General features: G+C 41.6%; 1 protein-coding gene across 1 annotated transcript in view; it reads right to left on the bottom strand.

The window, feature by feature from the left end:
• LOC140694882 (trafficking protein particle complex subunit 9-like) overlaps positions 1–14757 on the bottom strand; it is a 230532-nt gene that overhangs the window by 128037 nt on the left and 87738 nt on the right. The window contains exons 4-8 of the mRNA XM_072957903.1: positions 14343–14528; positions 12892–13013; positions 12395–12455; positions 12139–12229; positions 11741–11861 (exon numbers count right to left, since the gene is read on the bottom strand). Of these exons, the coding sequence (XP_072814004.1) occupies positions 11741–11861; positions 12139–12190 (173 nt within the window). The 5' untranslated portion in view covers positions 12191–12229; positions 12395–12455; positions 12892–13013; positions 14343–14528. The remainder of the gene's footprint in view (positions 1–11740; positions 11862–12138; positions 12230–12394; positions 12456–12891; positions 13014–14342; positions 14529–14757) is intronic.

Here is a 14757-nt window from a genome sequence, read left to right as displayed (position 1 = left end):
TGAGAAAACTGAGGGTAACTTTAGAGAGAAAAAAATTATATTTTAGTCGATATTAAATTCTAGTTTTGTTAATTGAGGTCCATATTTACTAAGACACTTCCCAGATCATTCCTTGCTGTTATGTCACACTGCTGTACAGTTTAATTGAATTATGAAAAGAATACTCTAGGTTTGATTCTGAAGCTCAGTAATCTATCCTTGGGTAAAATTCCAATGCCCCATGACCTGCAGCCAGGGGATTATGCATACTGCAACAGGCATGACTTAAAGAACTGTCTCCAACCTGAATGGAAAGACCCTTTTTCAGATACTCTTAACTAGACCATACACACCAAAGCTGAAGGAAACGGAGTCTCGGATTCATTTCCTATCTGAAACAGCCCCTGCAGTGCACTGGCCTATAGAGCGCTGCTCACCTTAAAACAATGCCCAAATGGAGAAAAAGCTTCCATACCAGGATGAGAAGAAGACGACATCTGAGCTAGACTGCTGACCCAAGACACCGGACCAGGACTGTATACCAATTACTTTGATAATTTCTCCAACCTTTGATTATGAACTACTCCAATTGTTAAGTTTATGATAAATTACCTTTGTCTAGTACTTCTGTGTTACCTTGGTGGGTTTCCCTACTCCAAGGCTCTAACTAGATAGCCCTCAGAAACGTTATTCTAAAAAGAATTTATAGTTCTGTTTAAGCCACTGTTGATCTTACAAGGTGGGAGATTTCAACTGGCCAATTAATACCTGCTCTGACCCTGACCATAAATATGAACTTTCTCATAGGATCAAACTCAGAAACACAAGCAAAATTTTAACCCAAAAATACAACTTCTCGACTATTAAATTCTTACTCGTGACTTTATTAACGTTACTAGCTGTATTACTTATATCCTGTCTATTTTATAAAATTGTTGTCTGTTACATTTCCCAATGTGTAACTAGGCCCACAAGATGGATGATGGCTAAACATCTTGAAGAAACAGATAAAATTTATAACCCTGAATAAAATAAATATAATAGTGTGATTCTAGGTATGGGAATGAGCAAAGAAGGTTAAACACTTCCTGGATCATAATAGAGTAGTAAGACAGGTGATCCAGAGAACTTTTAGTATCAACAGGGCCTGATAAAAAAAACTAACACCTTGAATGGCAACTCAGAAGATTCTTCACCTGAACTAGGAATGAGCCATCCTAGCAACGTGGGACAAAATTGGTCATGAAATGTCTCTCAAAATATTGGTCGAATTTAGGACCAAGGGGGAACACTGTGAATGAAAATACTACAATGTGCATGAAAATACTGCAACCATGACAGTAAACAAAGAATGCTGAATCCGAGTCATCAGCGGCTGCTGCCAACCCCCAGCGAGTACATGCCTACAGCCCGGCCTCTCAGCCACTCACAGTGGTGCCCTCTGAGCAGACTCAGAGTAAGAAAGGACAGGATACTGGCCCTAGATAGCCAGGGGCTTGCCAAAGGAATGAATTCAATGACCCAAATGTTTGCTTCCCACCATACATAGAAAACCACTAAATACTTGAACTTGAGATATCTGGTTTTCTTTAGATAACAAGCAATATTTTATTGTTCCAATTACCTGATCTTTGTTGTAAAGATTCTATTTATCCTAGCTCCTCCCCTACCTCTTGGGAGCAGTCCCTCAGAGTGATCTGAGAGGCTGTCATCCCGGCTCGAGTCCTCCAGCCAAATAAACCAAATCCCTTAACATTTAGGCTGAACGTTTATTTCAATGAAGTCCCAGAATAGACACAACTCATCAATTCTGTAATGGAACACACTGAATCAGGAACCAAAAGCGTGTTTTAGTCCAGAAAATCTCCAGGTTCCTATTTCTTCCTGTCATTATACAATCCCTCCAGAACTCATAACTTTGCTGTCTGCTCCTCTGGCAACCAAACTCAGAGAAGAGTCAACTCAGCAGAGCACCATGCTGGGGAGAACCCCCCGCAGAAGCACTGCAGGCTGCCTTCCCTCCCGCACGCTCTGCTGACCCTTGGTGTCCTCCGTGGAGACCAGGCCAACACAGCTCTTCCCAACAGCTGCAAAGTCGCTCACGTTAAATAAATCATTTTATTTTATATGATATTTTACGTATATACCCATCTCTGAAAACAGCTTTGCCAGAAGCCCAAATCTTCAACATTAATCTGCAAAGGCAAATCAGGTCCCAAGGGAAAACAAGTCTTAAGACGACGCTAAGGCCTCCAAAGTCCTCTCCACGACCATGAACCAAACTGCATGCAGGTCTGCAGCTGCAGGAGGCTACATGTCTGCTTTTAAAGCAACCCCTTTCTGCCCTCGGGTGCTACAATGCCCTTTTATGCCCTCCCATCACAGGGCAAGAGCAGCCGCTGCAGAACCTTGCAGGGCAGCACTGACAGGACTGGACAAAGGGGATCAGAGCTAAACAAAGCATTCTGATGACACGAGCTTGTCACTGTGTCTCTTTACAGATGTAGATATATATAGAGAGAAGTGGGGTGATATTGCTCAAAGTCACACAGCTAATAAGTGGCAAAGTATATAACTCTGCGCCTCCCTCCTGTGTGACGCCCCAACTGGGACAACCACAGGGTTCTCTCGTGGCTGCCTGAACAGTCTTTTCCTATCACTCATGACACACAATAGTGTCTGAACTTAGCCTGCATTTGCAGCATCTTTTCCCTCCAGTTTCTCAGGAACAAGGCTGTTCGGGCCTGTATGAATTCCGGCTTCCTGAAATCTCCGTGCTCAGGCTGGTCTTGCCTGTGCATCCGGCCCGCTGCTCAGAGGCTCTTCCTCCCCTGCAGCAGGACGTTTCTAATCTTTACAGGGACACAACCTCAGGGGAGCTCTCCTCTCGCCCTCAGCATGGCAGGTATCCCAGGCCTCATCCCTAGCAGCCCCGTTAGGACGGTGTCTGCCCAGCTCTGCTAGTCAGATCAGCAGCCTCACTGCCAGGGATTATACCCAGGTCACACTGCAAACCTACTGCCCGCCTCACAGCCCCCAGCCAGCAGGTCACCTGGAAGTCACAGCAAGTGCCCCACCCAATCCAGCAGTCTCTTCTTTTGCCAGCACCACTGATGAATGGTTTCCAACCTTCGGTCAGTTTCGCACAAAACAGCACCTTCAACTGTGAAACGGGCGGTTTTTCTTCTGCACCTCATCCTTACTGGAAACGTAAAGGGAAACCAAAAGGCCTTTTCTCAACCCTTTTCTGATGAAACCCTCCCACCCACAATACTTATATGCTCAAGAGCTTTGGATCCACATGATTTTCTTTCTCTTAGGCTAAGTGGCTCAAAAAACTAAGGGAGTCTTTCTCCTTTGAGGGTATTAGCACTCAGTTTCTCGGCTTTAATCTGTTTTTGTCTCTCTCTTCAGTGACCCTAGCAGTTGCCACCTCTTACTCCCTTCAGCAGCCTCCCTCCCAACTTCTAGTCTAGGAAATCAGCTGTGATGAGGGGCATGGGGGCAGTCACAGAAGATGCAACTAAGGCACAGAGAGGCTACATAATTTGCCCAAGAAATCACCTTGAACCACCAACAGAGTGTGTCACGTCCCTCTGTTTAACTCTAATGCTAAGCAAGTTAACTTTTTGTAGATTATGTTTATAAACAGATGAGGTATGAAAATACATACAAGGACACACATCAACTCTAAGATATTCATTAACTCCACTATTTTGTTTCTATTTATTTTATTTCTATTAAAAAATTAAGAACCCCTGCAGTCAATATAGCAAAATGTTACTGGGTTTTAAATCCAGAATATACAGGGGTTGTGTCATTACTCATTCTTGTATGTATTTTCACAAGACAAAATGATTTGAAAGTCTCTCTCCCCGCCCCCTACTCACTACTGGCTCTCACCAGAGCTCCCAGACCACACATCTAACAGCCTTTCACTTTACTCACAGCTGAACTCATCAGTTTTCCCCCAGAACTCCCTCTGCTGCTTTCCCTCCTCAGAACACAGCAGGACCATTATTTAACTCATTAATCCACCCAGAAACCTGGGCCTTACTCCATGCTACCTTCTCAGAAATCATTGATCCTTTCCTCTTTACCATCTAAACATGCCTTCAATCTGTTCGCTTTTACCCACTGACCGTCCCACCGCTCAAGTGGAAGCCAACAACACTGCCCACCTGGACTCATGAGTCTCCCAGGTGGCCCCACAGCCACTCTCCCCTACTTGAGACAAATGTGATTGTGTCTCTCCCACGCTTTTGGACTCATTTCAGACCCACTGTTCTTAGAAGAAACTTCAATTTCTTCACCTGGTGAAGGTCTTTGCCATGAAACTGTCAGCTCAGGAAGGGCAGGACACACCCTCGTCCCTCGGCTCCACCATCTGGCAGAGCATCAGCTTGGGAGGATTGAGTTCTTAGCAAACTACTTCACTTATCCATACAAATCCATGGTAGATTAGAAAGATTTTAGATGTTGAGCTTGACTATTAATTTGGGGATTTTGCACTGGCAACCTGCAAGTATATATTCTAATTATTGTGTCTTCTTAAAACCATACCCAGATTAAAGGAGTATTTGTGGAATGTCTTCGGAGTAAAAGGGACTGTACTTTTACAGATTTTATGTTTTAAAATATGAACAACCCGGACAGGGTCAAAAATAGAACCGCCTCACAAGTGACAGAAGACAGGTGAGACGCATATAGCAACAGGTCACAAAGATGGTAAGAGCAAAGTTGTTTCTCCAACCCCCGAAAAAATTCCTCCAAGAACTGAAAACTCAGAAATTTGAAAGTAAAATACTATCATATAAAGAAAGAAAATAAATAATCCTCTTCATCAGGATTTCTAGATCTGACTGCAGAGTTATTAGCAGGCCATACTGAATCCTAGCACAGAAAAATCAGATGGACTAGTGATGAGTAAGTTCCAGGAAAACGGCAGTAACTCCTCCACTTGAAAGAGGACACACACTCACTTGTTCAAGGTGATTGTAAACCACATTCTGCAGAAATTCAGAAGATTCAGGCACCGCTTCTAGATGGTGATGACACGGAAGGACGGCTTGGATGCATGCTTCTAACTGAGTCACCGGCATTCTTACACTGCAGGGGGAAATGGAGGCCCTCAGCCAAGAGCACAGTTGTTCCTGTCATGTATCCCAGGCCGTGCCTCGGGGACTCAGTGTACTGTAGCAGTCCGGCCCCAGGTGAGGACCCGCAGCGTGGCCCAAGCAAGCAGGAGGGGCACTGTGCTTGAGAAATCCCATCCCCCATGGGGGCAAGAGGGGCTGGTGGGGTTGTGTGAACCTATAAATGCTCATAGAAATACACCTGCATACATTGAAGTGATAAAATTAAAAGTAGCAGGCTATTTAACAAAATTTCAATTGTCAGTGTTAATTTTACCATTCCATTCCGCTTGTCCCCTGCACTCTGAGACAGGCTTAGGCTCTCTCACACATGCAGCTCTGATACAATGGTTGTGAAGTTATTTTACTTTGCTGCAAGTGTCTTCGCTCCCAGTGTCACTGTGACTGTCGTCTCTTAACACAGTCAGATATCTTCCTGCATCTCTCCCTGAGTTCCTTGCTCCTGCTTCTCAGATCCTGAGATAAAGAACAGGTGAAGGCACTTGACTGGAAAAGTCAATGTGGACTTGACCAAAGTCCTCAGTGACCCCCTAGGTGAGTGCTGCCCACCCCTTACCTTCGATTCTCAAGGTTCTGCCCAGGGTGACATCCAGCCAGGAGAGAGTCCTGGGCCCTATTAAAAGCTGTGTGGCTTGGGTGCAGGGAAAGCTGCAGGAGCTGGTTCCGTAGCTGGTCCCATCCACACCTCTGCTCCTCTCTCTCCCGAGGCAGCGCTGCCAAGCCCCCAGGCTCCCTGAGCTTCTGTCTTTCTCTTCTACTCTACTTCAAGCCCTTTTCCTCTTCCTTTATTCCCTGATTATCCCTAGCTGGAGTGATTTTTCTATCATAGAATCTGAAAAAATTTCCTGCAGCTGAAAAAGAGGTGCCAGAGGTCAACGCGCATATGGTGGTTCCTGAATAGAGCCCCTGGTTAGGGGGACCCTCACCAACACTCATGGGGCATCAGGCATGTTGCAGGGTCGACCACCACCAACAAGAGTTTGCTGTGACACCAAGGCACGCACAGCATCCCTGCTCACTAAATTGTAGTTGTAGTCCTTTATTAAGAAGCAAAAATAAAAAAATTGCTCATGTTTCTTACTAAAATTATTTATGAGGGAGAAAAAGAAATTGTAATAGAAAGAACAAATTTCACTCCATGTTAGATGTGTTCATTTGGCTTTAATCCTGTACCTTGTTTTCTAGGCTCAGACTTGCTATCTCTGCACCTTTTGTAAAAGAAAGTTGCCTTTAGCCTGAAATATCCAGGAGGGTCTATTCTCCGGGCTCTGATCTTTAAGGATATTTGCTCTTCTACACTTATGTATAGATGGCAAGTTTTAAAATAGTGAATAACCTTTCTTTTTTTTGGAGGTTTTACAGGGGCACCATAATTTGACCCACATGGACAGCTGCAGGAACAAAGGATTTCAAGGACAAACAATTCATACAGCAAGAAGTTTGCAACAACCAGCCACATCCCCGCCGCTTTTTAGTATAAAAGGAGACTGAATTCTGCCCTGGGGAAGAGAGTTCTACTGGATGACAATATGCCATTTTCTGGGTCTGCCAGCTTTACAAATAAAGTCTCTTTTCCTTACTCCAACATCTCATCTCCCGATTAATCGGCCTGTCATGCAGCAAGCAGAACGAGTTTGGACTTGGTAACAAATTGACTGCCTTAGAGGTAGTATGTCTCCACTGTTTCCTCATTTCCAGTATTTCACCACCTATCAATTTTATATGCTTTTTAACAACATGAACAAAAAACCTATTACAAGGAATTGATTCCACAGAAATAAAATTATTTCTACTCCTTCAAAACTTTTTTCTTTTCTATTTTATTTTGTTTTGCTTATTGAAAAGAAAATAAATTCAAATCTTTTTATTTCACGTATTTTTATAACTAGATATTGTAAATACTACAAAGATATTTAAATTGCAATAAAAATTGTTCATATATTAGTATAAAGATATATACACAATCAATGCAGAATAGGAAAGGAGTAGATATTTACTAAAAATCCACTGCACATCCAGTCTTTTACAAGCATATCCTGGAATATAAGCTCTATTATCCAGGGTCCCCCACCCCCAATCTCACTGCGGAGTCCCTTAGTAATCAACTACCAAGGCACCAGCATAGAACCATGAGATCACTATTTTAGGTATAAATGAGAGTATTAGCTCATTCAATTCTAAAACAGAAACCTTAAAATAAATACTGAACTTACTTACAGATAAACAAATTTGGACACAAAAAAGTACAGTTTCTCCCCAAATTCACAAAGATAATAACTGGTAAAGGCAAGATTTGAACTCATCTGCCTTGAATATAAAGCTAAGTTGGAAATCCCCTTCAACTGTGGAGGACCAGCAGCACAGCCTGTCACCCTATCTTTGTTCAGATCTGGCTTTAGACAGCCTGAGACAGCACCCCTTCCTATGGAACTCGAGGGCAAACAATAACAATAAGGATTTTATATTCAGTAGTTTCTTAGGTCTCAATTATATAAAGTGTCAGCAGGTCAGCAGAAAACTCTGGGAAATATGAGTGGGTCCAGAGCTTTTTGCTGATAAGAAACTCAATCTATCAGGACAGAGTGACCTTCCCATGAGAGGCCTCATGGACATAAACTAAAGGCAACTGAGCAATGAAAACTAGCAAGAACATGGAACTCAAGCAAGAAGGATCCCTACCATCCCCTGCCCAGTTGCCTCTTCACCTTTGTGGACAAGACGGCAGAAGGTCCATGTTCTTGTCCAAGTTACAACATCATGGATTCTCACCCATATAATATTATGACTCTATGCTGTCTTAAGTCCTTTCCAACTAAAATATGATGACACCAATATCTCAGCGGAATGTCTATGTCTCCACTTTCTCTCTTCTATTAGGAGACTATATCTATGGCCACAAAGCCGAAATTCAATTAAAAACACCATGCACGAAGCCTGGTGAAAGTCTGTGTAAGAGACATTGTTCTCAAGCTCAGTGAGTGAAAACTCAGAAAAAGTGGTCCTTATCCCTCTGCAAGTGGAAGGTAGCCTGATTGTGTGTGTGTATGTGTGCACACGTGTGTGTGTAAATCAAATACAATGTATTGTGGGATGTGCACAGATATTTTTTATGTTACTATCATTTCATGAGGATGAGCCAACCTTTAAAGTAATTTGAATCTACTATTCTGAGAGAGTCTCAGGATCTTTTGGTGGAGGATGGGAAAGGGGAAAGGAAAGGAGGAAAGAAGTAAATGAAGCAAAGCTGTAAGTATACTGCTAGGGAAAGGCAAGACATTAATTTTGTTCCTACTTGCATCACACACAAATTAGGGACTGGCTTTCCCACATGTCTTGTCAAGCACTGAGTTGCAGAAGAACAGGTGACAGCCCATTTCTCACTGAGCTTGTGACTGTACGTGGCATCTTATAGACACTAATTATTTAACCTGATCAAACAATCTAGCAGCAGGCTGTAATTCTCCTATTTTGAGAGATAAGAAAACAGGAAGTGAAAGAGGGTATATAGCTTGACCAAAGTCAGAGGACAAGTAAACTAAAGAGGATGAATTCAAACTCAGATCTGAATGCAGAGTCTGATCTTCCCACTCCGAGGGCTGGAAATTCCTTAACACACAGGGTCCCCAGCTCCTCTGCTTTGTTCCTGGCACCAAGCATTTCCCATGGCGATATTCTCCAGTTCTCAGACACAGCGCTCTGTGCAGCCAATAACCTCCATTCGACCTTGATCATCTACCTGTCACGCCCACCAGGCTTCACCAGGCAAGAAAGCTGGCTTTCAACTGCATACAAAGCCACCCCTGTTTTATCCTGGACTCTTCAGCGGCTTTTCCAGCGTAAACGCAGCCATGAAAGTGCTCACAGTTTGTACATGAGCCACACTACCTCTCTCCATCTCTGTCCCCACCTATACTACTTTGCTATGACCATTTTGAGAATCTTGGAAACAAATTTTTAAAAACAGAAAAGAAAGGATTCTGTAACAAGTACTTAATACTTACAATTTTAAATGAGAAGTTACAAAGTGAGTATTTACAAACCGAATCTGCCTTCCTAGGTGTCAGTTTTAACAGTTAAAATATACAATAGCAAAAAATTCTGACTTAAATAATTAACAAAAACATCAACAATAATCTGGAATAAACTCAAAAACAATGCCCATGTTGTACATGGAGGAAGTACAGGACTGTACTGTGGGGTAAAGTAAGAGGTGTGAAAGTAGAGACATCAACATTTTGTATGCAGGAAAGCAGTTTTGTAAAAATGTACGTTCTCCTAAAGATAATTCAAAAGTACTAAAAAATCCCACGACAGCACTTCTTTTTTTTTTTAACTTGAAAAATTATATTAGAATTCTTCAGGAATAATAAAGTCATAATACTAACCAAGAAAATTTGGGATCGAAAAGAGAATCAAAAAATCGCACTGTCAGATATTAAATAAATGTTTACAATATGTAAGATATAGTGCTAGTGTAAGAAAGTAAGATTGATAAAAATAAACCATGAGCTCAAAAAGAGACTCTAGTGTACATAAGTATTCTTTACAGGTGGGATTTCAAGTTAAAAAGCAAAGTAGGAATTCAATAATTGTCTTGGGACAATCAGAGAATCCCCTGGAAAAAACAAATTCTATTCCAGTCATAATGACCGCAAGAAAAATTACAGAATGTGATGTGAATATTAGAAAGTACTAATAACAGCGAATATAATTCTTTGCTCATATTAATTCAACTTCTCTTCACTATAACAAGTACCATCATCATCTCCATCTTAGAGATTAAAAAAACCTACAGAAGAAATTTATACCATTATAAGAAAGTATTTCTAAGAATAATATCAGGAATAAAACCCAAAAAGAAGACATTTACAATCTTAAGATTATTTTGGGCCACAACAAAAATGAACCTACTGAACAAAATGAAAGGCAAAATATGACAAGGAAAAGCTCTCTGATACATGTTGATGAAGACAAGGGGTTAATGTTCATAATATACATAGAGCTGTCACAAAGCAACAAGAAGCTGCCTCACTTAAATGTGTGCAAAGGACAAAAGAGATCATTCACTTTTTAAAAGTCAGATGGCTAATGAGTGAAAAATGCTCAATACCTCACTGGTCATCAAGTGCAAATTAAAACAATGAAAAAGTACTTTTGCTCATCATATTGGCACATATTTTTAAAAGATATTCTAGCTAGTGTCCATCTTTGAGAGAACAAACTGTGAGCGATCTTTTGGAGGATGACATGTCAATGGATATGTAAACTCTGAAAAACGTGTGTACACACAGGCTGAACTCCACATTTTGGAATCGTTTCATTTAGAAAAATTCAGTTCAAAAAGATGTACTTATCAGAGCATTTACACAGCACTGTTTACAATGGTGAGAAGAAAAGCTGAAGTGAAATCATATCCAGCGATAGAGAATTGGTTACATAAGTTATTCTACATCTTTTCATGCCCCACAGGAGAAGGAATTTCTTGATTCACTTGAAAGGAGCCTGTGATTTATGTAGTTGTCACATCCAAGGACTAAATTTCCAGAAAACTTAACGAAAATAATACTCATACAAGATCACAGGAATGTTTGTATAAGAAGTATGCCAGTCAAACACCCTTTCTGACAGTGGAAAATGGAGAAAACTTAAGTGTCCACCATCAAGACAATGATGCGGTAAATCACGGTGAGCTGTGGGCACTAAAGTTCCGGTGTTTCGGCGTCGTCCAAGGCCTTGTCCACAGTACGCTCCCACGAAAGGTGTCCTTACACAAGAGACCAAACCTGCATATCAGGAAAACCCTCTACTCTATCTGAAAGGACCGGGTGAGTCTGGAGAGAGAGGACGTCTGTGATATATACCTGAGTGAATAAACCGAGCTGCAGAAAACATATAGTATGGCCTTATTTTTCAATAAAGCATATATACACACACATAGACATAGATTTCTCATATACGTGTATGTATGTGTTTATTTATATGACATAGGCATAAAGGTCATGAAATATATACTCCACATTGTCAGCAGTTTTTACTCTCAGGAAAAAAGGGGAAGGGATGTAGGGGACTTTCGGTACCACAACAGATCTCTTTTCAGAATTTCAGTTAAGTATACTTGGAATTTAAAAGTTTATTTAAGTCCAAAGTAAAATGGACGAGGACTCCACAAGACAGAATGCTATACTAGTCATTAAAAATCATGCCAGGGGAGATAGAATATTGTAGAAAAATGTGTAATAAGCCGAATGGAAAATGGAGGTCTCCACACAGTATACAGGCACACATTGCTCGCTGGTTTTTATGACAGAGGTAATACACACTGATGAAAAGAACAGAAAATAGATGTTAATGTGTTAATTATTATCTCTGAGTACTGGCACCAGGATAGATCCATTTGACCCTTTTTTCATACATTTATATTAAATACACACTATTTTTCATCTGAAAAATGCATTTTTAGATGTCTAGTACCACACATTGGAAAATTACACGAGTACTTACAGAAACAAATAACTAGGAGACACCGCAGCAGCGTCACAAAGTGTAGAAAGGGCGATCCTGAATAACACCGCGCAGTTACATAAGGACCCACAAAGTGAGAGCACCTGCTGTAACAGGGCGCGGCCCCCTTCCATTTGTCAGATGTGTCTTCAGGGCTGAGGCAGTTCTGAGCACGGCCAGTGTCAGTGCTGGTGTCTGGATGGATGCCACTGGAGGTGAGGGCACCTGCAAGCCGAGAGGAAGAACAGAAATCATCCTCTGCTTTTTCTGTCTTGTTTCTTTGTTACTTTTAAAGAGAGGCGGAAATAAGATAAACTGGATCTTTCCTACTGAAATTTCAGTAATGAAACCATTTTTAAAGTGATCACAACTTATATTCTGCCTATGACTGTCTTTTCAACAAAGCATCATATTTATAAAATGTTAATTAACTCAGTTAATTAACTCCCTGTTGAAACATTCTAGTAAAGAGCATGAACTGCAGTATGTAAAAGAACCACACCTGCAGTGACTAGCTCAGCTGTCTTGACGGCAGTGCAGTCAGCCCCCACCATCCCGTGGCCCTGAGCTCCTGATGCTGGTAAGAGAGCGCGCTGCTGCCTCAGATGGAAAGAAAAGGTGAAAGCATTTTCTGAAATCTACAGCACTGACAAAACATAACTGATAAATCCCAGGCTCCTTTGAGGCTGTCATTTTCCGTTTCTGGCCAACACCCGTCAATGAGCAGAACCACCCCATTCCCGAGTCATGGGACTCACGTGGGCAGAAGTTTTGGAGAAATTTCCAGGTATAGAATGTAAACCAACTATACATAAAACTCTGAAAAAGAAAAGATGCAATAATCTGATTTTGGAAGACACTAAAATATTCTCCTAAGCCTTAGTACTTGGAAAGGCTGGGCTTCTACTAAGCCACTTATTTATTTCACAGCCAATGAGCATCTCCCACAAACCCTGTTTCCCTGTGTCTGCTGGGAGCTTCAGGCACATTGATGTTGTCTATCTTATAAGTCACAAGGCAGAGGCGTGTGTCTCACGCTGGCAACTCTCACACAGGCTCAACTCCTAGCCTCACTGTATGAACTTGGCCCCATTTTCTCACCTGTTTATTTGGTACCTGTTCTTCTGTAAGCTGCCTGAAATGCTTATTGAAACAAGTCAGAAGAATGAGTGGGTAGAGAAATGGACAGATGGACAGGTGAGAGATGGGCAGAAAAACAGAGAGTCTCCAAGAGAAGGGGAGCAATCAAAATTACCTATGCAAAACCCTCTTCTAGTCAGGGAAGGAAACCACCACGGAGAAGTGTGAAGAGGCAGGTTGCTTAGGACTGTTTCCTGGATTCCATGAAAAGTCACACCAAGAGATGAGAGGGTAGAACTATAAATAATAAAAGAAAAAATCATGCATGTTTGAAAAATATATCTACATTATGTACTTTCTAAAGAATAGAGTCAAATTAGCAAGGCCCAATAACACAATCCTTGGGTATATACAGAAGTGAGAATCCCATCTCCAATCTGCAAGGCATCCCTTTGGAGCACTGAGAGTCTACACGGTGCAGTCATAAAGCCATCACCGCAAAAGCGATGCTATCCTGCACTTACGAGGAAAGAGCAGCTGTGCTCGGTCTGCCTACACGTGTCTTTTACACCCCTCAGCACCTCTACGGGGGAGGGACGCCTAGCGAGCCCCATCTCTGCAGGACAGAAAACAAGTCCAAGAGAGGCTAAGCCGACCTACCAATTCTCCATCTCACAGGACTTGTCACTCCAGACCAGGACTCGAACTCGGACCCACGTTTGTAACCACAGTACTACCGTATTTTATGTGCTTTTTGTGTGTATAATACATTTGTTTCTGGCATGAAAGGGTATTTAATAAATGATCGGTTGTCTTGTCTATCTCATTAGTTCACAATCTTTATATTTTTGAATTGTACTCTTCCCCTGGAGAAAGGAACGGAAAGAGCGGGGGTCAGAATGAGGTGGGGCTCCATTCTTTATCTGTTGCCTCATCTCATCCAAGTCCCCAAACAGGGAGAAAGAGCAAATGTTCTCTTCATCATTTAAAGAGAGGGCTCCAGTGACGGTGACTTACTCAACCCCAAAACCAAGTCTGGGGGAAGGGCACATGCAGCAACGAGAGCAGTATCACCTGTAGGAAGGCAAAAAGAGCTCAGGGGATGGCTCAATGGGTCAGCCTGATTTCATTTCAATCGATAATACAATAGCACACTCTAAAAAAACTAGAATGCAATGGATTTCCTCTTTCTTGACATCTAGCAAGTTTCCACATCTCACATGTAACATTATCACGAACTAGTGAAAGGAAGAGTCCACAGACAAGGAAAATCAATGCCACAGGCAGGCTGAAACACAGGCTGGAGGAAAGGAAGGGAAAGGGCATAGTAAAGAAGAGGGGAAATTCTGGGAAAAAGACATCATCACAAGGACTCTGAAGCATCATCCAGCAATCATATAATCATTCTTTCAAGAGAGAGTTACTTAGGTCCTATTTTGTGCAACATTGTACAGTGGGCGAAGCAAGAGCACAGCGTCCATGGTGGCAGCAAGCTGCGGAGCTCCAATACACTTCTGATCCCGGTACCTTGCACACTTGTCCTCAGTATAAAGGCAAAATATATAGTAAAATAATCCAATGTAAACTCTATGCAATGCTGAAAAAAATTAAAGAATACCTAAATACCTGGACAGACACACCACGCACATTCCTGAATCAAATGACAGCATTCTTGGGATGGCAGTGCTCCCCAGAGCGATCCATATATTCAACGTGGACTCGATCACAATCCCAGTGGTTTCCTCTGCAGAAACTGACTATCTGCTGCTACAATTCATATGGGAATTCGAGGATCTCAGTAACCAAACCGTACTTGAAATAGAAGAACAGTTTGAGAGGACTTGTAATTCTCAATTTCAAACCTTACAACTGTATCTCCAGGTGAGATTAGAGGCCATTTTTAAGTTATAATTGTGTTTATCCTTATTTTCTAAATTCTGTACAACGAATATACCTGTTAGAATAAGAAATTTAAAAAGTAAGGTATCTTTTAAAACATGCAAACCTATTCATTCATTGGGAAAAAAATATTTTGACTATA

The sequence above is a fragment of the Vicugna pacos genome, unplaced genomic scaffold (assembly GCF_048564905.1).
Source record: "Vicugna pacos unplaced genomic scaffold, VicPac4 scaffold_107, whole genome shotgun sequence".
NCBI lineage: Eukaryota > Metazoa > Chordata > Mammalia > Artiodactyla > Camelidae > Vicugna > Vicugna pacos.
Note: the sequence above shows the minus strand (reverse complement) of the source record. Positions and strands in the feature narration are given on the sequence as shown.